This window comes from Glycine max, chromosome 12 (assembly GCF_000004515.6).
Source record: "Glycine max cultivar Williams 82 chromosome 12, Glycine_max_v4.0, whole genome shotgun sequence".
Classification (NCBI taxonomy): Eukaryota; Viridiplantae; Streptophyta; class Magnoliopsida; order Fabales; family Fabaceae; genus Glycine; species Glycine max.
Window position 1 is genome coordinate 5,101,820 of NC_038248.2, and position 21,058 is coordinate 5,122,877.

Genomic DNA, 21,058 nt, shown 5'->3' on the forward strand with positions numbered 1-21,058 from the left:
CGTTTTTTGGTGCTCGGTCTTTCCTTGGGCTTTGTACTCAGTAGTAACTGAGCTTATAAGCTAAGTTCGCTTATGTGAGCAGCAAAGAAGAGCTCGATTAAGTGAATGCAACAAGAAAATGCCCTATATATAGAATTAGCTGGCTTAAGAGAGCACAACAAAATTTCTAGGCTCAGATAATTGGCTCACTTAAGTGAGCATAATTGCTTCTCTTAATCAAGGTCAACAACTTCAGAACTCTTCAACCCTTCATGGCTGAAGTGACAGTGCTTCAATATATATACCTCTCCAAAAAGGTCCTTCATGTAATTCCTTCAAAACAAAACAAAAAGAACAAAGATCACATATAAATGCATAATAACTGAATTTCTAGCTAGAAAAGTCTTCACTCCTAAACCAATCAAATAAAGCACGAACGTACATAGTCCAAAAGTATATAATTGCACACACGACTAAAATGCAATTGTAGATGATAATTATCAATATTTTCTATTGAACAACACAAAAGAACTACTTTTATTACCATAAAAGGACCGGTATAACTTGCTGGTATAAGATGTACTAAAGAAGTTTAATGATGATGTTTAAACTCTCATCTAATTATAAATTATTGTTTAAATTATTTTAAAATAATTATTTTAAAAGTTAATAAACTTATCATACATAATAGTTATGATTAGATAATCATATAAATTTTTTTATATTGTCAATGTATAACTTTTTTCTCTTAATTATCAATAATATGTTATAATTAAGGGAATATAAATTATTATGTGCATGTATATAGTATAAATACATTAATATAATTTATTTTTAAAATTCAGTTATTAAAATATATTTCACGAACAATAATAATTAAATGTAATGTGAGTCCTTGTCTTGATGGATACTTGAATTTTACAATAATGTTCATTTGGTTTAATCAAATTTAACTAGCTTAATTATCAATAATGAATTTGATTATATTAACAAATGCATAGTTGTTGACCTAATTAGATGTAACTAATTTAATTACATTAAATTAGCATTTAATTAAAACAAAGAATAATGTAATTAGATTAGATGTAACAAATACATAGTTGTTGACCTAATTAGATGTAAATAATTTTAAAATAAAAAATTTTAAAAATAAAATGAACTTATTAAGAAAATAATGTAATTTGCAATGGTATTTATGTAGTATTTTTGTAAATATAAATATTCTTTCTTTATGTAATATTAATTTTTGTATGTATTTATTAAGTTTACATAATTAATTTTATATTTATTTTGATAAATATATAATTCTATTATAAGAATAAAGATGTTTTATTATTATTATATATATTTTTTATTTTATATCTTAAAATAATGCTATTCATAATATTAAGTGTATATATATATATATATATATATATATATATATATATATATATATATATATATATATATATATATATATATATATGATATTATATTTTTTTATCATAATCATCTGAAATGGTTTAATATTAATTTTAACGCATTAACCATTTATCTTTAATCAATTAGTTTATAATATTTACATTTTTATTTATAAATTTTAAACAAGTATTACATCATTGTTATTCTTAGGAAAAATAATAACCCATAATAAATTTTAAATATAATTTCTTTTGAAACAATAGCTATAAAAGATTTAAGCATGTTTTTAGTCTTTCAAATTTAAAAATAGTTCTTTGTTAGTCTCTCAAATCCCGATGTGATTTTTTTTAATCTTTTTAGTTGTCAACTATTATCACAAATTGTGCATCTAAACGGTAAAAAGATAGTGAAGATGGACTTAATTAAAAAATGCTTTTCGCAAATTTGAGGGCCTAAATAATGTAAATTTTATTTTAAAGACTAAAATTAAATCCAAAATTTAAGAAATTAAAGACAGTTTATATTTATTTCCCTTTTTTCAAAATATACTTCCCTATTTACTTAGTAAAAGGAAGTGGATATAGGAAGACCCTAATTAAATCTTCCATTAAATCATCTCATAATTTGGAAATCTAATGCAGTTGGATTTGAAATGATGTCGGGTTATATTGATATGGATTTTCTGATATTTTATAGGCAATTCGAACCAAACTAACCGACAATTGGATCCATGTTTATTTTCTATCCTCGCACCCGTTTTCGGGTTCTTCGGGTTTACGGTTCGATCCGTTTTCGCTTACACGTTAAATTGGGGCAATGCTTTTTTCTTCTTCTTCCTAACAGCATTAAACCCTAACAAAACCCCACTCTCATTCATCGATGGGGAAGAAGAAGGATAGAATCGTTCTTCCACCGGAGCTTCCGCCGGAGATTCCCGACGAGGAAGTTGAAGTTTCCGACGATGACCTCCAATTCGTCAAGGAGAACCGCGCCTATGCCTCCTTGCTTTCCACCTTGGACACCCGTTCAATCACCAAGTTCGCTTCTTGCTTTCAACCCTTTTTCTAATCTTTTCTCCTTTTTTTCTTCTTCATTATTTTATAGTGTCACTCCTTACTTGCAATGCTATATTCTGTGTAAACTGTTAGCTAAAATATCCTGTTATAAATAGGGAAAATTATAAATTTTGCATATTCGGATTCTTTGAAACCTTTCAGTGGTAGCGGAGTTTATGTTAGTATTTGAGAAACTCGGCTTATCCTTGTTTATTGTCGACTTTGACTGTTTAGGTGCATAATTAGGTGAAATAATTGAATTATTTTACTTCACCGTTTATGAAAGCAGAATTTTTTTACAGACTTATCAGTCAGAAATTTCCATAGCATCATTAAGCTTTAGATTGGCAATGAAAAGATTTTTTTTTTTTTTTCCTTTTGCATTGTAATTTTTTTTTGTCAGTCCATGTACTGTGACAAAAAGCTTCTTGCGCCTGCTATTTGAATTTTTAGAGTAGGCATGTAGCATGCTTGTTATCTCCTTTGAAGCACGGACACGTCGGCTGAAGGAGTGTCGACATTCCCGACATTGACACGCGACGGACACGCTTTTGCAGTGTCCATTTTTTTTTTCTTTTATGCTTGGACACAGCGGAGACATTGCCTGGACACCGAACACATTTTTTTAAATAACCTATAGATTAAATTAATATTAACAAGATTTTTTTTTCTCTTTTCAATGATGTTTTCTCTTAGTAATTTTTTTTTTGTGAGACTCTATTAAAAACCTTAGGAAGTGGTTTTCTTATGTTCTTTTTGTAATGAGATAAAGTTCTTGCATTGTGGAAAATGATGACTCTTAATACCTTTTTTGTGAGGCTTATTTTCATATGAAAATTATAAAGCTTAACAACTTGTCTTAAGATGAATATATAAGTATATACTATATAAATCTTAATTATCAATTTAAATTTGTCATGTTGATCAGATATAATGTGTCCCCATGTCCTATCTATGTTTTAGACTTTAGCCGTGTCTCAGTGTAAGTGTCCGTGATTCATAGGTTATCTCCTCCCTATCACTTGTACAGTGCAGAAATGTCTTCTGAATTGTAACTGTTTGGCTTATGTGAATGTACATTGTTGTTATGAGTTTTATATGATGGGTTACTTTGGAAATGACTTTCTCACACATCCTTAGGCATGTTACACGGGTTGCTGATGCCAAAGACGATGCATTGGAGAAACTTTATGAGAAACGCATGCAAAAGAATGCTCTCAAGAAAGAAAAAGAAGAAACTGGTTTGCAGGTTGATCGTGTAGATGCTCTTCCAATCAAGACATTGGATGGAAAGATCCATTACCAGACAGGTATTTAGTGTTCAATATATAATTTATGCATTGTTGTCATATGATTGCTCTTTTATTTCTTTTATCAAGTGCTTTGGTAATGGATACTGTTCTCACACACTGTAGCTACGAAGACAGTATTGGAAAATGATCCAAGTGAAGAGAGAACTGGAGAGAATGTCAAAAAAGATAAAGGTATGGTCAAGCTAACTAAGGCTGAAAAGAGAGCCAAGCTTAAGAAAATGAGAAAAGACGCAAAACAACAAGGGAAAGAGGTGGCTAAAGCAGAAGTGGAAGAGACACCACAAGCAGCAGTATTGGTATTATCAAATCAAATTAACTATCATATTACTCTTTTTATGGTTTTACCAAAGATCCTTTTCTTCTTTACATCTGATACTGTATCAATTTTCAAATAGAATGCTTTGTTTAAAAAGAATCTAATGTTAGCATGTCACTTAAACAATAATATCCATTAAAAACAGAGAAATGCTAGCAGCAGACACTAGTGTTAAGTTATTTTCATGTGTGTCCCCCTAAATAAAGAGTGTGCCCAAGTTATTTAATAGGATCCACATTCCACATAAATTCACCTAATAGTAGAATGTGCTGGAAATATTGTGTTGCAAGCATTCCACTTAAAAGTAAAAATAATTGTTTTTTCATATATTCTCTTGAAATGCCAACTTTTGCAAGACTAGAAATTATAGAACTTGATGTTGTGCATAATTTTTTGTATGGTCTCTTTACTTTTGTTTAGGCTGAGGTAAAGGAAGATCTTACAGCTGAGGAGGCATTTGAAAGTAAGAAGCATAAACTTGCAGAATTGGGGAATGCCTTGCTTACAGATCCAGAGTCCAATATTAAATTTTTGAAGGAGATGGTGCAGATATCTAAAGATAATGATGATACCATTGTTAAACTTGGACTTCTATCCCTCTTGGCTGTTTTCAAAGATATTGTCCCTGGGTATTGCCTGATAGTTATATATTACGTATTATATTATAATGCACATTTATATGTAATGATGATGGTATGATTATTTTGCTTCGACAATCAGTATTAATTCTATTCTTATTATTTCAACTTTCATGTCAATGGATACAACGTGGCAGCTATCGGATCAGGCTTCCTACTGAAAAGGAACTAGATATGAAGGTTTCAAAGACTGTTAGAAAGATGCGTTATTATGAGTCAACTCTTCTTTCTGCATACAAGGTTCATATTCATGCTTAAGTGTTACGCTTACTATAATTACTTTGTTTAGCTGAAACATAGTTATACTGTCATATATGACTTCCAGTTCATGTGCTTGCAATGGTGCTTATTGCCTTTTTCTTGAACCTACTTGCTCCATTGGCCAATTTTTTTGAGATATCTTGTTAGAAATTGTTATAAAATATGAATTTTGTTAATATTTGTGCGACTAAGATGTTTTCTTTTTAACTTTTGTCATGTTGTCAGGCATACTTGCAAAGGCTAGTAGCCTTAGAAAAGAAGCCTTTATTTCAGCATGTAGCAGTTCGTTGTATTTGTTCTTTGCTTGATGCAAATCCCCATTTCAACTTTCGTGAAAGTTTGTTGGATGCTACTGTCAGAAACATAAGCTCTCCTAATGACGCTATAAGGTTATGTTGTATGTTTGCTGTTGACCATACTTCATTATAATAAGCTTTCTCCTGAATTTTGTGGAGTTTCCTATGGAAGGCATGAAATTAGTTTTATAAATGTTATTCAAATTTTAGGGTGAAGATTCATTATTAGAAGGAAACTATGTATGCTTTCATTTGGGACATAAGGCAAAAGTCTATGGTAATTGGGTTCTTGTTGGATTAAAATTTAATATGCTAGACTGCCTTGTGTAGTTCTAGTGTACATAGATAATTGTTTATAATTTACTGGCCATTGGATTTTATAATGTACAGAAAAAGATTTTTCTTAATGGAAGTTCCTTTGAGTCATTTATTGGGGGAAATAACGTGTGCATATTTTTTTCTTGAGATTGAGGCAGTGTTGGAGAGTATACATAATATTTTGCCAAGTTTTGGAAAACATACCTTATCGAGAAGAATTGGAGGATGTGAATTTTATTTTTTTTAATCAGCAAAATTAATTTGTATTATTATAATAAGATTAGTACAAGTGGTACTGATATATATATATATATATATATATATATATATATATATATATATATATATATATATATATATATATATATATACTGTTCCTGTACTATGTAAAGACCTATGGAGTCCTAATACAAGCTGTATTGCAAGAATTAAGCATCCATAGGTCTGGATTAAAGTAGACATCCCTCCACCAAAAGTAACCTATAGAGCAATCCCCCCCTGATTACAAAACCCGACCCTTATATTGCTAGCCCATGAATGAAAAGGGATATCAAATCCTTTTTCCATATTCTTGAGCCATATCCAGCAGAAAAATATTGCATCATCCATCAGCTATTGGCAGTTGAATCATTCATTTGAGAAAACAGTCTTGTTCCTTTTATACCATATGCACCAAGTTAAGGAAATCCACCACATTTGCCATCGCTGAATGCTAATACCCTTGAGATATCCGTGAGAATGCTGAAGGAAGTGGTCTCTAGGCGATTCCAACAAAGCACCAGCTATGTTTAACCAAGACATTGCTTCCCACCATAGAGGCCAAATCTTATCACAGCTGAAAAATAGATGAGATGCATCCTCCTCGCAAGATCTATAGAAAGGGCAAGATACATCATTCAAATCCACATTCCTCCTCCTTAAATTGACCTTTGTTGGTAGCCTATCCAAAATCAACCTCCAAGCAAAGTGTGACACTTTACTTAGAAGTTTGAGCTTCCGTAATTCCTTAAACACTTTGTCATTATTTTCCCCTGATAAGTGCCTATTGAGCACTTTGTAAGCACTGCCCACTGTGTATACCCCACTGGGATCCACCCCCCAACCCCAACTATCTTGTTGATTAGCTTGCACTACTAAAACTATCGTTTAAAAATATTACATGCTTCAGGTGTGTAGTCAGTAATGAATTCTACCACAGGAACTTGTTGCCAAGTTTCATAACTAAATATCTTGTTTTATTCCATGATTGTAAGTTATGTCTCTAAGCACTGTAACAATATTTCTGGTATTAGTTACATTTTTTGGGACATCATTCACTTTTCCATGGAAGCTGAGTTCTGAAGGCCAGGCAGGATTCTAATTTCAATTTCTCAAGTAGTGGAATGACTCAAAGACATACAGTTTTGTATACTCAGCGTCAATTTTTAACATTGATCCCTGTATCTTTTGGCAAAACAATACCTTGTTGGTTGCCACTTACCAGCTATTTTCTTGCTTAGATAATGCATATGGATAATGATTTTTCTATTTCATGATACTTGCTATTGTGTACCTGATTGAAAATTATTATTGACACATACAGGAAACTTTGTTGTTCCACAATTAATTCACTCTTTGCAAATGAGGGTAAACATGGGGGTGAAGTTACTGTGGAGGCTGTTCGATTGATTGCCGATCATGTTAAAGCTCATAATTGCCAAATGCACCCAGATTCCGTTGATGTATGACCCACCCCCTCCTATATTTGTATCTTTCATTTGAATTCTGTACTATGTCAATTTACTGTTTCTCTAGTCAGTTGCTATTTTACTTTTTTGTGTGGTAAAATCATCAAGGGGCTGCTTGTTTAAGCTGAAAAAAAGTTATTCTATGATACAACTATGTTTAGAGCCCCCTCCCCCCAAGTAATTATTTTAGCTCATGCCACGGGTAAAGCACTTAAATAGTTTTTTGTAGGTTTTTTCCTCTGAAAAACTTATGATGTATTTTTTTAACATGTTTCAATAACAAAAAGTGTTTTTTTTTCAAAAAGGCACAAACAAATTGTGTCCTGTAGCTATATTTTAGTGAAACCTATTTTATTTTGTGTAATGTTTAACAGAGTTGTTTAGTAATGCTTCTTCTTTGCATGCCTTTTCAGGTTTTCTTGTCCCTTTCATTTGATGAGGATCTTGTGATGGCTAAAAGGATAGAAGATGATCAGAAATTTAAAAACAAAAAAAGTAAGAAAAGGAAAAACTTGGAGGCATCAAATCAGTTGGAGAATGATAGAAAGAAAAGTAAGAAAGAAATGATCTCTAAGACAAGAGAGGAGGTTATTACTTTTCCCCATAAAAATCACTGTTCTGGTTTTTTCTTAGGGATGGATGATATTGTAGTGATGTGTTAGTTATGTGTTTGTAGGTTGAAGCTGATTACAAGGCTGCATCCTTAGCCCCAGATGTTATGGAGAAGAAACAGATGCAAACTGAAACTCTCTCTGCTGTCTTTGAGACATACTTTCGCATTTTGAAGAAGACAATGCAGTCCATAGGTGCCAGGTGTGTTTTTATATCACGTATATTACTATATCAGAGGGAAACATTAGTGTTCTCAGTTCATAAACCCTGTTTTCCATTGAATTGGATTCGTTATTTTTTTTTTGTTCTTTATATTTTGCTGTGTTAATATTTCTTGTTTAGTTTTTGTTTGTGTGTAACTAAGTAACTTTTGAATGAGCATTCATCACTTTCTGTCATGATGGTTGATAATTTTCCCTGACTTTCTTGCTCAGGCCTGAAGCAAACGCTGGGGCATTATCTGCTGCAGTGGAACCCCTCCCTTTGCTTGCTCCATGTCTGAAAGGACTGGCAAAATTTTCACATTTGATTGACCTTGATTTCATGGGTGATCTAATGAACCATCTGAGAGTACTTGCTTCTGGAAGTAGCAACTCAGGCAACACTTCTGACAAGTGTTCTAAATGTTTGACCGTATCAGAACGTCTCCAGTGTTGCATTGTTGCTTTTAAAGTGATGAGGAACAATCTTGATGCCTTGAATGTTGATTTACAGGACTTCTTTCTCCATCTTTACAATCTTGTACTTGAATACAGGCCAGGAAGGTTTGCATTAAATTTCTGTCTGAAGTCTCCCTTTCATTTTTTTTTTTCAATTTTTTTTTCCAAATAACAAGTATGTTCTTGTTCTGAAAATCTACTAGACGCATGCAGGATAGGTCATTGCTGTGGATATCTGGATATGATATTAATGTACTTGTTTTTGTGTTGTCTTACATGCTAGTTTACACACATAAGTATGCCTATAAATTTAGTGACTACAATACATCCTACAGATCTCTGCCTAATGACTTGAGCTTTTAGAATAAGTGGGTACCAAACTCTTAATTATCCTATAGTTAGGAATACAGTCTTTTCTGCCCTCAATTTTCTAATTAAATTAAAATTTTAGCCTGAGGTGAAGTGTGCTTGCATATATTGACACCTAAAACCCCAGCGACTTTTTCATGAATGAATGCATTAGAGATTTGGAGATAAAAATGATTACCAGGCCTTCACCTAACTGCAAGTGCTTTTAGAATCAGTTAGTTCCATATATGCATGATATAATATATATATATATACAAATATATATATATATATATATATATATACACACATATATATATCCAATGGAAGCATGGAAACATAAAGTGGTATTGAATTTTGTTTTTGTCTTTTTTAATTTTTTCCTTGTTTAAACTTTAATGTTGTACGAGGAGATGCACCTTGTTAGTAAATTTTTTCAGTTTTTTTTTAACTTATTCCACTTAATTTATATGCTTTATTTTTATGAACCAGAGATCAAGGAGAGGTGTTGGCAGAAGCTTTGAAGATAATGTTGTGTGATGATAAGCAACATGACATGCAGAAGACTGCTGCATTTATAAAACGATTAGCAACGCTTTCACTGTGTGTTGGATCAGCGGATTCCATGGCTGGTATTTTAATATTCTTATATCAACCTTCAATTTCATATGCCCTACTACCTTTGGTAAGAAATCGCAGGAAATAGAAAACTAAAAAAACAAAAGAGAAACAAACTTATATTTAGTTTTTCTTTGAACCCATTTCAGCCTTGGTCACAGTAAAGCATCTCCTTCAGAAGAATGTCAAATGCAGAAATTTATTGGAAAATGACATTGGAGGGGGCTCTGTTTCTGGCACAATTCATGTAAGCTTCTTTCATGTATTATTTGTTTACATTAAGTGCAGAATCTTTGCTTCATATATTCTCCTTTTTTTATATAGTTTGAGAAATTTAATTAAATGGGGAGAAGAGGGTGTACAACTAGAGTGCAGATGTTAAGACATCCTCCTAAGGAGTCATAATAAAAGGGAAAAAAAGGAAAATTAAACTGGGTATGCCAAAAGAAGTCCTCCATTCCTTGTAAATATCCATCCACTAGTGATATTCTCTTTTGAAACTCCATTTCTAGAATTTGTTAAGATGCCAAAAAGATAAGTTTAAGGTGATACTTATTTTTCTTGAAGTTGCATTTATATGAAGTTAAGGATAATCTGTGACATTGGTTTGTCAGTGTATATATTGTGTAAATAGGTAGTCTTTTATTTCAATAAAGTTCTTGTTACAAACATATTTGCTAGGTAAATACATTTGAGTGTTCTTTGGTTGTGCCTCTTCTCTTTTCAATATATTATTAATTATTAAATTACTTTCAGATCTATGACCTTAAAGTGTACTATAATTATTTTTCTGGATTATGTAATTGCTAATAATACAACAAATCTATGCATTAGTTCAAAATCCTAAAGTACAAAGTGTTGAAGCATGAGGCCTCTTGTTTAGAGATGAATGATAATGACAAGAATCTGGTACAATTATAAAGGAAAGGGGAAGGAGGGAGAAATGCTTCCAAAGTAATCTGCATCAGCCTGAAGCTATTCTTTTTATTTAAAAGATTATTTTGTAGGTAGTTTATTTTTTAAAGAAAGACTGGGTATGAATTTTTTTATGTCGAAGGGTCTATGGTAAAAATGCTAAACTTGTGAATTTCATTGCAAAATATTTTAGTGAGGACCATTCTTTTTCTGTATGCTTTTATGGATTGTCTCCCTCTTTGGTATGCAGAAATATCTACCATATTCCACAGACCCCAATTTAAGTGGTGCCCTTGCCTCAGTACTTTGGGAACTCAATCTTTTGTCCAGTCATTATCATCCAGCTATATCAACACTGGCTTCGGGCATTTCAAGCATGAGTACTGCAAATAACCAGGTCCTTTTATCCAAGTCCTCTCCTCAACAAGCTTTTAAGGAAATGTCTCTGGACCAGGAATTATGTTTCACACAACAGAGTGACAGTATAAAATTAAATAACAAGAAGAGACGAGCAAATGGCCCTGCTATTTCACCTTCCATTGGTTCTACAACAGTTACAAATTCATTTGATGACAATGAGTTGAAAAGGAAACTTTGTTCCCATTTTATGGTTCTTCATGACATAAAGGAGAACGAAAGGTTGAGAAAGGAGTTGGATAGGACTACTCTATCACTACAGCTATATGAACAATATAAGAAACGATCAAAACAAAGTAGATGATCAGCCATTAGTTTCAGTTATAGTTACAGTTCATTTCATTTCGGGTGGAGATAATTCTCAAGTGTGTTCCTCAAACAAGTTTCACCACATTTGAGTGCATGAATATGGAGGAGATTCTTTTTCAATTGAAGTACAAGTAATGCAAAATGAACTTGTGTTATCATACTTTTTCAATCCTGTATTTATTCATTGCCTTATATAAACTGATGGTGGTTTAAGGCGCAATCAATTTTGTAATACTGTCATTTCTTCTTTTTTTATGAAAATTGGATTTGACTCCTTTGAATGAATATATAATGATGAAGTCCGAGGTTATTTACTATTTGATTCTTAGTTCAATTTAGAAGGTATTTACTCCAAGATAATGGTGAATGTATGTTTACTTTCTGGCTTTATATACTTGTTTTCTCGAGGAACTAAATGTCTAAATCTATAAAAAAAAAAATAGTTTGGATTGTCTATTATATTTATTATATATATAAAAACTGTCCAATAGTTATCACGTGTCAATATCCGGACAGTTTGTACTTTCTTTTTGTTTTTTAATGTATTTCATTTTTGCTTTTAAAAATTTTAAACATTTTATTCTATTATTTTTTTCTCTCTTTTTACTAAAAACACCGTGCATTGTATGAATTCCAATGTTGATATAATTCCAAGCTCCTCGTGTCTCCTTTCAATTATGGGACATTTCACAATTTCAAGAAAGTCATGTAGCCTATCGAGTGTTTTGTTAGAAGTTTCTTTTTTGTTGAGTTAAAACTCGATTTAAAATTGGTCCTCCACTATGTCACAAGTATTCAATGAGTTTTTGGTTTTCTTTAAAAGGTTGTTTATCGGGAAAGATTAAAAAAATAAAACAAACACCTACAAGCTTATTTGTATATTCTTAATAAGGAGGCATGTAGGTCGGTTTCGGATTGAGTTTGATAAAATTCATGATTCAATTTAATTAAATATGTATAGTCAAATAGTGAAAGAAAAGATAAAGGAAATTACATTGTTTTTATCATCATTTCATAGACTAACATATATTATTATGTTAAATATAATTTAAAAATTAAAATATAATAAACAAATTAAAGAATCACACCCACGAAGCTTAAAAACCCAAAAACTATTACAATAGTTTAAAAATTTTAATATTCTCAAGTAGTCAAATGAATAGTATAAATGAAACTTCAACTAAATCTAAAATAATTTGAAATAAATTAAAAAAATAAAATAGATGTTCTACAATCAACTGAGAGTTGAAATGCTAATTTTGTAGAAGTGACCAAATGAAATCGTAAGAATTGAAAAAAGAAGAGATAATCTCACTCTTAGTTACTAAGTTTGATAATTTTTAAAATTATATATATATATATATATATATATATATATATATATATATATATATATATATATATAACAATAATAATAATTGAATACAAATTAATAGGTCAAGGGGACGAGTCGATAAGTTCAGGTAGTAAAATCTGTGATTCAACCCAAAATTTAGCAGTTTTAAATGGGTTGGATTGGGTTTAATCCAATCACAAAAAAATACTTAATCTAAACTATTTAGGTTAATTTTGGTTTGTGGATAATCCATACTCATGAGTACCCCTAGTTCTTAGGCTACTACCAAGGAGTATACTTAAATTGGTTAAGCAAGATATATGAGTTATTATAAACATAATTTATTTATTAAAAATAAATACTTGTTAATTTTAAAGTAATATTGTCTAATTTTTTCAATTTTTTTAGGAGATTATAAGCTTTGATGGGACTTTTTTTTATTTTTGTAAATGGTGCAATTGACTATATTCAAGTAGTGAAAGTTTTAATATTTTTTTAAAAAATAATGTAAGTTGTAATTGTAAATAACTACTAGTTATGGAAGAGAATATTCACGCAGACAAAAAAAGTTATGGAAGAGAATGGTGAATTTATAGCTGAAAAAACGAAATTATATTTAAACATATTAATACTTATTTTACCGAAAGCTACTGTGTGTATTTTTGTGTATCCAATTTGCTGGGAAATAATAGTTTATACAAAGTCGCATCAGAAATACGAAGTTATATTTAAAAGTCAAACTTATTTACTTTTTAAAATACGCTAGTCGTATCGAGGAAATATGACTTGTGTAATATATTAAAGAATATGTAAATTATATTCATTACAAGCGACGCACTTAAATAATATTTAAAAAAATTAATTCACATTTTATAAGTATAACTTCATTTTGGCAACTGACATTTTCTAGCTACAACTTACATTATTTTAGAATTTTTTTTAAACTTATATTATCAATAATTTTTTTTTTGTCTTTATTCTTCTATTAGAGAAAAAAAAAAATCTTGAGGAATAAATAAAATCTGACTAATAATTATTTTCAGTAAAAATTAAACTTAAATATTATACTATTCAACTCTAATTTTTACATATTAATCCATTGTGATTGATTATATGATAATAAATTATATAAAATAAAAAGAAACACCGGTGAGATTAAAAAGTCCTCCTCAGAGTGGTTTACTACCCCATTCATATAGCTCATTTACTCACAATTTCCCGAAAACATTATGAATCCTGATCATGATCATGAGTAAATATAAATGCTCTATACAAAAGCAGTTTTCACACATTGTTAGCCTTCCCATCTCACATAAAAAATATAAAGAGAAAGAAAAAAAAAAAATCAACCAGGTGAAGCATCTGAACTGAAGTAACCCTTTAGCAGAGTTTTGTTTGTAACTTACAACCTTATATCTTCTTTGATGCAACACCTCAATTTCCTTTTCCACCTATTAACTCATTGTATGATCACAAATTACAATTTATTATAGTTTTAAAACAAAGCCTATCACCTACCTTTCGTTGTCTCCCACTCCCATATTTACTCCATAAAACCCCTCTCCACCATAACAACAAATGCATCAAGTGCTCATTGCCAATACAAATTAAACCATTTGGATTCATATCCAAAAGCATCACAACCTTCTTTTAACAAAACAAAAACCATGTTGAAGAAGCAATCTGTCTTGTCCTTGTCACTAGTAATGCTAATTTCATTTATGTATTCGACAACCACCTTAGCCCAATTATCACCAGCTTCAGCCCCTCTCAAACCGCCCCAACCTGCTCCTACCATACCAGCTGCGGCTCCTCAACAACCATTGGTTCCCTCATTGCCACAGTCACCAAGTGATTCCACTCCTGAAAGTACTCCAGCACTTGACATTGTTGGAATCCTGAGGAAGGCAAAGTCATTCAACATCCTAATCCGTCTCATGAAAACCACCCAATTGATCAACCAACTCAATGCACAGCTCCTCACTACTAAATCAGGTGGCATTACCATTCTTGCACCTGATGACAGTGCCTTCTCAGAACTCAAAGCAGGGTTTCTCAACTCTCTTTCTGATGGACAGAAGCTCGAGCTCTTACAGTTCCATGTTCTTTCAGACTATGTCTCTAGCTCCAACTTTGATACACTGACGAACCCTGTTAGAACACTAGCAGGGGCTAAACCTGGAAAGGTGGAACTGAATGTGATAAGTTACGGAGGGAGTGTGAACATCTCAACGGGTGAGGTTAACACCACCATCACTGGCATTATATATACCGATAAGCATCTTGCTATTTATAAGGTGGGGAAAGTGCTTCTTCCTACGGACTTCTTTGCAGTTACCAAGGCACCTGCAAAATCACCCTCTTTGGCTCCAGAACCTTCAAGTGACACCGCAAAGGCACCTAAAGCTGATAAGGACGAGTCATCATCTTCAGATTCGTCACAGGTTAATCCCACTGAACAGAACTCTGGCACCGAGAAGATCGCTGTGTACGGAATGTGGATGTCACTTGGACTTGGAGCACTTCTCATGAGTGTGATGACAACATAAACCAGAACCTGGAAAAGATCATATCTGAATTTTCCAACGTTGTAGCTAGTTACTGCACCATATGCTATATATATTAATACCGAGAGTGTTACGATGAGTTATGTAATTGTGAGAAAGAAGTGATGAATTTGTTGAATACTGGATCACGGGATCTACTGTTGTATCTATGAAATTATTCTAAAACAAGAGTATTATGCTATGGTCGCTTCTGTTATATATTGTCTTCCACGAAAAATCATTCTTTGCCTCCAGAACCTTCAGCAAAGGCTCCTAAAGCGGATAAGGAAAATTCACTGTGCCCAGATTCCTCAGAATCATCTCAGATTAATTCTACAAATGAGAATTCTGGCACTGTGAAAATCTATGCGCATGGCAAGTGGGTGTCCCTTGTTCTTGGACTAGTTCTCATGACCGTATTCTTATCATAAACCAGAAAAGAATCCAAGCTATTACATATCATACAGCTAATACTGGAGATTGCCTATATATGATTGCGAGAAAGGAGTGAGTACTACTTTGTTGAATGATCAGAGTGGATTAGTTTAGAGGATTTGAGATTTGTATCCCTTAATGAATTTATTCTGAGATATGTTATGACAGCTTCTATGTTTTTTTTATGCACACTTCAGTGGATCAATATTTTGCAAGTCACATTTTATCATGTAATTCAATCATAAAATATTACGTAGATTATACAATCATATCGATCAATAAAATTTGATTTTTTTTTCCGATTCAAAAATCTGGGACCTTATAACAAATTTCATATTTTTATTTTTAATTTAATATTTCATTAAAAGACAACTTTATCTCTTATCTTCTTAATTCAATCCCTAATTTTCTAACTTTGAATGTTAGCCTTCGTGAGTCCATGATATTTAAGACGTCATCAGTAATTTATTCACTGCTATTAGCTTCCTGTTCACAGCTTGCAGCCGTGACGCTTCTCTCTGCACATCCAACAACCAACAAAACAAAACACCATAATTAGCCCCTCCAATAATGAACTGCAAAAAATTAAGGCCTTAAATAAATAATAAAACAAGACCAAGAGGAAGAAGAAGAGAGAAACAAGAAAAACACGAACTTTGATTTTCTTTTCCGGAACGTGGGTCGTGGAAGATGAAAAATTTACACCAGTCTTTTTAAATCTTCGTAAAAAAAATAAAAAATAGAAAATAAAAAAACCTTGGTTTAAAGGAAAAGGAGGCAAGAAACAAGCGAAGATAAAAAAAGGGGGGGGGGGCAGATTTACACCAATCAAACAACCCTTTTTGATCAAATGAATAAAATCAAATTACTTTCGAGTTTCAACATCACATATATGTATACATATGAATGAATGTTGAAAGTTAAGCATATATGTACTCTTTACTATTTACAAGCTGTTTTCTTTTCTATTTTCTTTTCCTATTATTCTTGTAGGGATTAGATGCTCGGGACAGAGTAACTTATAAATAATAAGATGTATGCATGCATTAGTTTTAGGGGATTAGACATTCGGGAGAAGATAATTTCTAATAGAACAAGAAAAAAGATATTATAATAAAAGCAAGTAAATGAATAGATGTAGATATGATAGAATCACCTGAATTGATAAAAAAAAATCATAAAATCATACATCCTAACCAAATAGGGCATGCTAGGTCCCAACATTATCTTATATTGAATTTATCTTTTTTATCTTAATCTTTTATCTTTCTCATCTTTCACTTTTCTTATCTTATCCTTTTTCTTTATCTTCTAATTTTATCTTTAAATCTTTTATCTTTTCTTTACCTTATCTTTTATATTTTTTTATTTGTTATTTTAAATTTATTATTTCTTGCTTGTAAATTGGGTTTTCGTTAATCTAAGTACAAACAAAATTCCGATAGATTCGATACTCGAACTTTTGAGTATTTTACTACTTATAACAAATTTGGGACACTTGTCAATATGAACTGAGAATTGGAGTGAATGGTTAGTGTCCTTTTCTGTATAAATCATTAGTTATTTGAATGTCATACTCAAAATATGATCTCATTGGTAATGTATCTCCTTTGACATTCAATTCTATTTTTATTTTTCTTGTAACCTTTTGCGTTCTATAAAACTGTAGGTTTGTTTCATTTGGTGATGTTGTGCCTCACAGACCAGTGGAAGATCTTGCATTTGCTGTGGCACGCTTTTACCAGCGAGGTGGAACTTTTCAAAATTACTATATGTTCATGCAACCTTACATGATGTTTAAGGCTTTAACTTTAAGCTACTCAAGATAGGAAACGAGATGATGCCACAACTTTTTTGGTTGGTTGCTTGGAAACAGTACCATGGAGGGACTAATTTTGGCCGAACTACTGGTGGACCTTTCATTTCTACTAGTTATGATTTTGATACACCAATTGATGAGTATGGTATGCAGTCTTTCAATCTTCATATTTCATATTTATTGCCAATTCTGTAAAATTACAAAAAGTAGTCAACCTTGCTTCCATATGCAGTCAAAAAGAAAAATAAACAGTATTTAAACTTGACATCATATTCTCATTTTATATGTAGATGACAATAATTAGAGTGAAAATTTTGAGTATGCTATTTTAAAAGTATCTGAACTGCATGATGCAGGAATTATTAGACAGCCTAAGTGGGACCACCTTAAAAATGTGCATAAGGCAATAAAACTTTGTGAAAAAGCGCTGCTAGCTACTGGTCCAACAATTACATATCTTGGACCAAATATAGAGGTAATAAGTGGTAGTTTTAAATTTAGGCGGCCACAATTTTCTGGATTATCTTAGTGGTCTAAATGTCTCTATTTTATTATTTTTAAAGTTTCTGTCTCAAGAAATGCTTTGAAAAATGTGGAGGTCCACTGGATCTTTGTCAATTTGTCATAGTTCTCTGTATTTCTTGTCTCCTTCCCAATTTTAGGTTGCTTTACATTGATTGTGGAAAAATACTGTTGTCTGATGGTGCTAGTTTTTCTTTTCTGCGTCAATACTTGTTTTACATGCTTTATGAAGATTTAGTCTCTTCTTTGCACATAATGTAGGCTGTTTAGTGAACCATCCGTAAGCTTAAATGTTGGGTAAAGAAGCTTGAGTGTCAAACTCCTTAACATTTAGAATCAATTATCCCAAAGGCTTAAACAGTTCAATGATATGAATGGTTTAATACTTTAATTACATCTCTTAACTTTTACTATTCAAACTTAGGCTGCAGTTTACAACATAGGAGCTGTAAGTGCTGCCTTCCTTGCCAACATTGCCAAAACTGATGCAAAAGTAAGCTTCAATGGAAATTCATATCACTTGCCCGCATGGTATGTGAGCACCTTACCAGACTGCAAGAGTGTAGTGCTTAATACCGCAAAGGTTTGCCTTATCAACTTCGCGATCAAAATAGATGATGCAATCGAATGAAGTTCCTTTCGGAATGCATGTGATTAATCTATCTATAGTCTATAGTTTAGATCTTTTCTTTCATTTTCTAGTACAAGAAGTGGCATATCCTATAGTTATTTATGATATGACAGATTAACTCTGCATCTATGATTTCAAGCTTCACAACTGAATCTTTAAAAGAAGAGGTTGGCTCTTTGGATGATTCTGGCTCGGGATGGAGTTGGATTAGTGAACCTATCGGTATTTCAAAGGCTCATTCATTCTCAAAATTTTGGCTACTGGAGCAAATAAATACAACTGCAGATAGAAGTGATTACTTGTGGTATTCCTCAAGGTATATAGTATACCTTTAAGGTTGAGAAAGCTTTCTTCTGACTCATAAGATGGTAACACTTTTCATGTTTTTTTTCTGCAGCATTGATCTTGATGCTGCTACTGAAACTGTCCTTCACATTGAATCCCTTGGTCATGCTCTTCATGCTTTCGTAAATGGGAAGCTTGCAGGTAAATAAAATTTAAAGCATTGACATAGGATGATATGTCTTTTTATAATTTTAAATATTTTGGATGCCCATATGTGTTCTTGTTTAAATTCCTTGGCAGCATTTTAAGGCCTGACAAAGAAGTGTCTCTCACCCCACCTCTCTTAAGCTCAATTAGAAAATGCAGCAAAATGAGTTCGGACTATGTTTAGGTTGGCATTATGGTGGGTCCAAGAAGGATTTTACCCTTTAAGCAATTGAGGATTCTGGTTGGCAAACAGTATGTAATCGTCAAAAGAAAAATAACAAACGTGTGTGGTGTCTCTATCTTGACAAGATCAATCACTCAAATTAAGCATAAAACTTTGTACTCACAAGTTTTATCAGGAACAGTTTAAAAAATGTTACCAACTCCTAGGTTTATTAAATGTATAGAAGAGAAACTTTTAACATACTGTTTATTTTGTGCATTCCTGGGCAAACAAAATTTAGAGTAATGATATACGTACATACAGCAAATTTTTACAACAGCTTTTACAATTTCATTTTATGTTTTTATCTCTCTTCATTGTATTGCCGGTGTTATCCAACACTTATTTCTTTTCTTTCTTTCTCTCTTAAATTGTAAAATTTATAGTATAAAATTGATGTATGAGTAACGTTATCCCCAAATATAATCCCTTTAAGGATGTAGTGAAATAAATTCAAGGTCAACTACAAAGTAAGATTAATTGTTCATGACTGTTACTTCCTAAAATGTTCAGTTCTTTCTTTATTTCAATGGATAACTTTTTCAGGGAGTGGAACAGGTAACCATGAGAAAGTTAGTGTCAAAGTAGACATCCCCATCACATTAGTATACGGGAAGAACACAATTTTTACTTAATTTTAAGTATTTTAATTATACACTTACAGTGATCTAATAACTAGATCAGTTTAATAACTAGATCTAAAATCACCTGGGTAGTTGCCAATTAAAATTAGCCAGTTCGATCAGTTTTTAAAATCACATTATATATCTTTGTAAAGAAACTACCTCCATTATCTAATTTGGAGGTGTTCACAAACTTCATAAATTTTAAAAAAATAAATCAAATCAAAGTAATTAAAATGACTTTAATCCAAACTTACTAAATTAATGAAATCAAACCATATTTGTTTTTATTTATCATTGATGCGGAATAATTATCAATCTTATTCATGATTAATTTTCGTCAAAAACCTGACTATTACTTATAGTAAGATTTTTTCTTTCAATCATATTTTTTTTTCATCCATAAGTATAAGCATGAGACATTACTTAAGAGGATTAAGTTCCGGATTACTCATACCAACAACTTATTAATACTCATTTTTTTAACCTTATTAACTCATTTTCAACTCATTAACCTAATAATCATGTACATTGTACATAATGAGGATACTAAATAAGATCTTTGAATTTCTAGCTTGTTATTATTAAAACAACAAATTATCTAACTATACATTTATGATTGTATGATTCAAATTTCTTTTTATGATAACAAGTATCAACGGTTCTCACTTAATTTATCTTTCTTTTTTTACACACACATACACTGTTTATACGATTTTATTTCGCTAGCAAGGATGATTAACTAATCAACTTGAAACTCTTCTCATATGTTTTTTTTCCTCATATGTGCATTACAATATTTTACTTAAAAGGATGGATATAATTTTTAAAAATAAAAAATATTTTCAAATTCTATGAACACATATGTGCATTAAAATGTTTTATTTAAAAAGACGGATATAATTTTTAAAAATAAAAAAATTTCAAATTCTATGAACGAAATTCAATCAGCGTGTTGTTTTCAATCGTGTTAGTCTAGTTTAAATTTAATGACGGAAAATTACAAAACTAAATTAGAAAAAATTGGTACAGAAAAACTAAATTAAATTAATTTATATTGTTTAATTCCATTTTTCTATTAAAATCAAATTTATTCAAAAGCATTTACACTGTGATTTTCATTCATAAATCCAATTTTTGTATTCCATTGTAAAAAAGATTGAATGAAATATAAGTAATAATAATAATAATAATAATAATAATAATAATTTGTTCCATAGATTTATTATTTTCGAAATAAGAGGCA

At 31.3% G+C, this 21,058-nt stretch overlaps 3 protein-coding genes across 4 annotated transcripts; all 3 read left to right on the plus strand.

The window, feature by feature from the left end:
* Positions 1 to 2,181: 2,181 nt before the first annotated feature.
* LOC100794797 (nucleolar complex protein 3 homolog) lies at positions 2,182 to 11,502 on the plus strand. The gene is made up of 13 exons (XM_003539679.4): positions 2,182 to 2,420; positions 3,579 to 3,748; positions 3,854 to 4,047; positions 4,488 to 4,696; positions 4,843 to 4,945; positions 5,192 to 5,355; positions 7,163 to 7,301; positions 7,721 to 7,894; positions 7,984 to 8,120; positions 8,354 to 8,683; positions 9,419 to 9,558; positions 9,694 to 9,791; positions 10,710 to 11,502. The coding sequence occupies exons 1-13, from the start codon at positions 2,263 to 2,265 to the stop codon at positions 11,178 to 11,180; spliced, it is 2,487 nt and encodes an 828-aa protein (XP_003539727.1). The 5' UTR covers positions 2,182 to 2,262; the 3' UTR covers positions 11,181 to 11,502.
* A 2,589-nt stretch (positions 11,503 to 14,091) lies between these two features.
* Positions 14,092 to 15,610, plus strand: LOC100795331 (fasciclin-like arabinogalactan protein 12). Of its 2 annotated transcripts, XM_026124564.2 has the most exons (2): positions 14,092 to 14,903; positions 15,332 to 15,610. In XM_026124564.2, the coding sequence occupies exons 1-2, from the start codon at positions 14,189 to 14,191 to the stop codon at positions 15,496 to 15,498; spliced, it is 882 nt and encodes a 293-aa protein (XP_025980349.1). In that variant the 5' UTR covers positions 14,092 to 14,188; the 3' UTR covers positions 15,499 to 15,610. The 2 variants fall into 2 exon arrangements, with proteins under 2 accessions (XP_025980349.1, XP_014620034.1); XM_014764548.3 differs by lacking the exon at positions 15,332 to 15,610 and having other exon boundaries at positions 14,094 to 15,284.
* Positions 15,611 to 16,502: 892 nt separating this feature from the next.
* On the plus strand, positions 16,503 to 19,824 carry LOC100781348 (beta-galactosidase 8-like). The gene is made up of 8 exons (XM_041007526.1): positions 16,503 to 16,516; positions 17,172 to 17,280; positions 17,382 to 17,466; positions 17,678 to 17,796; positions 18,268 to 18,426; positions 18,588 to 18,790; positions 18,872 to 18,960; positions 19,736 to 19,824. Exons 1-8 carry the CDS (start codon positions 16,503 to 16,505, stop codon positions 19,822 to 19,824), a joined length of 867 nt encoding a protein of 288 aa, XP_040863460.1.
* The last annotated feature ends 1,234 nt before the right edge of the window (positions 19,825 to 21,058 follow it).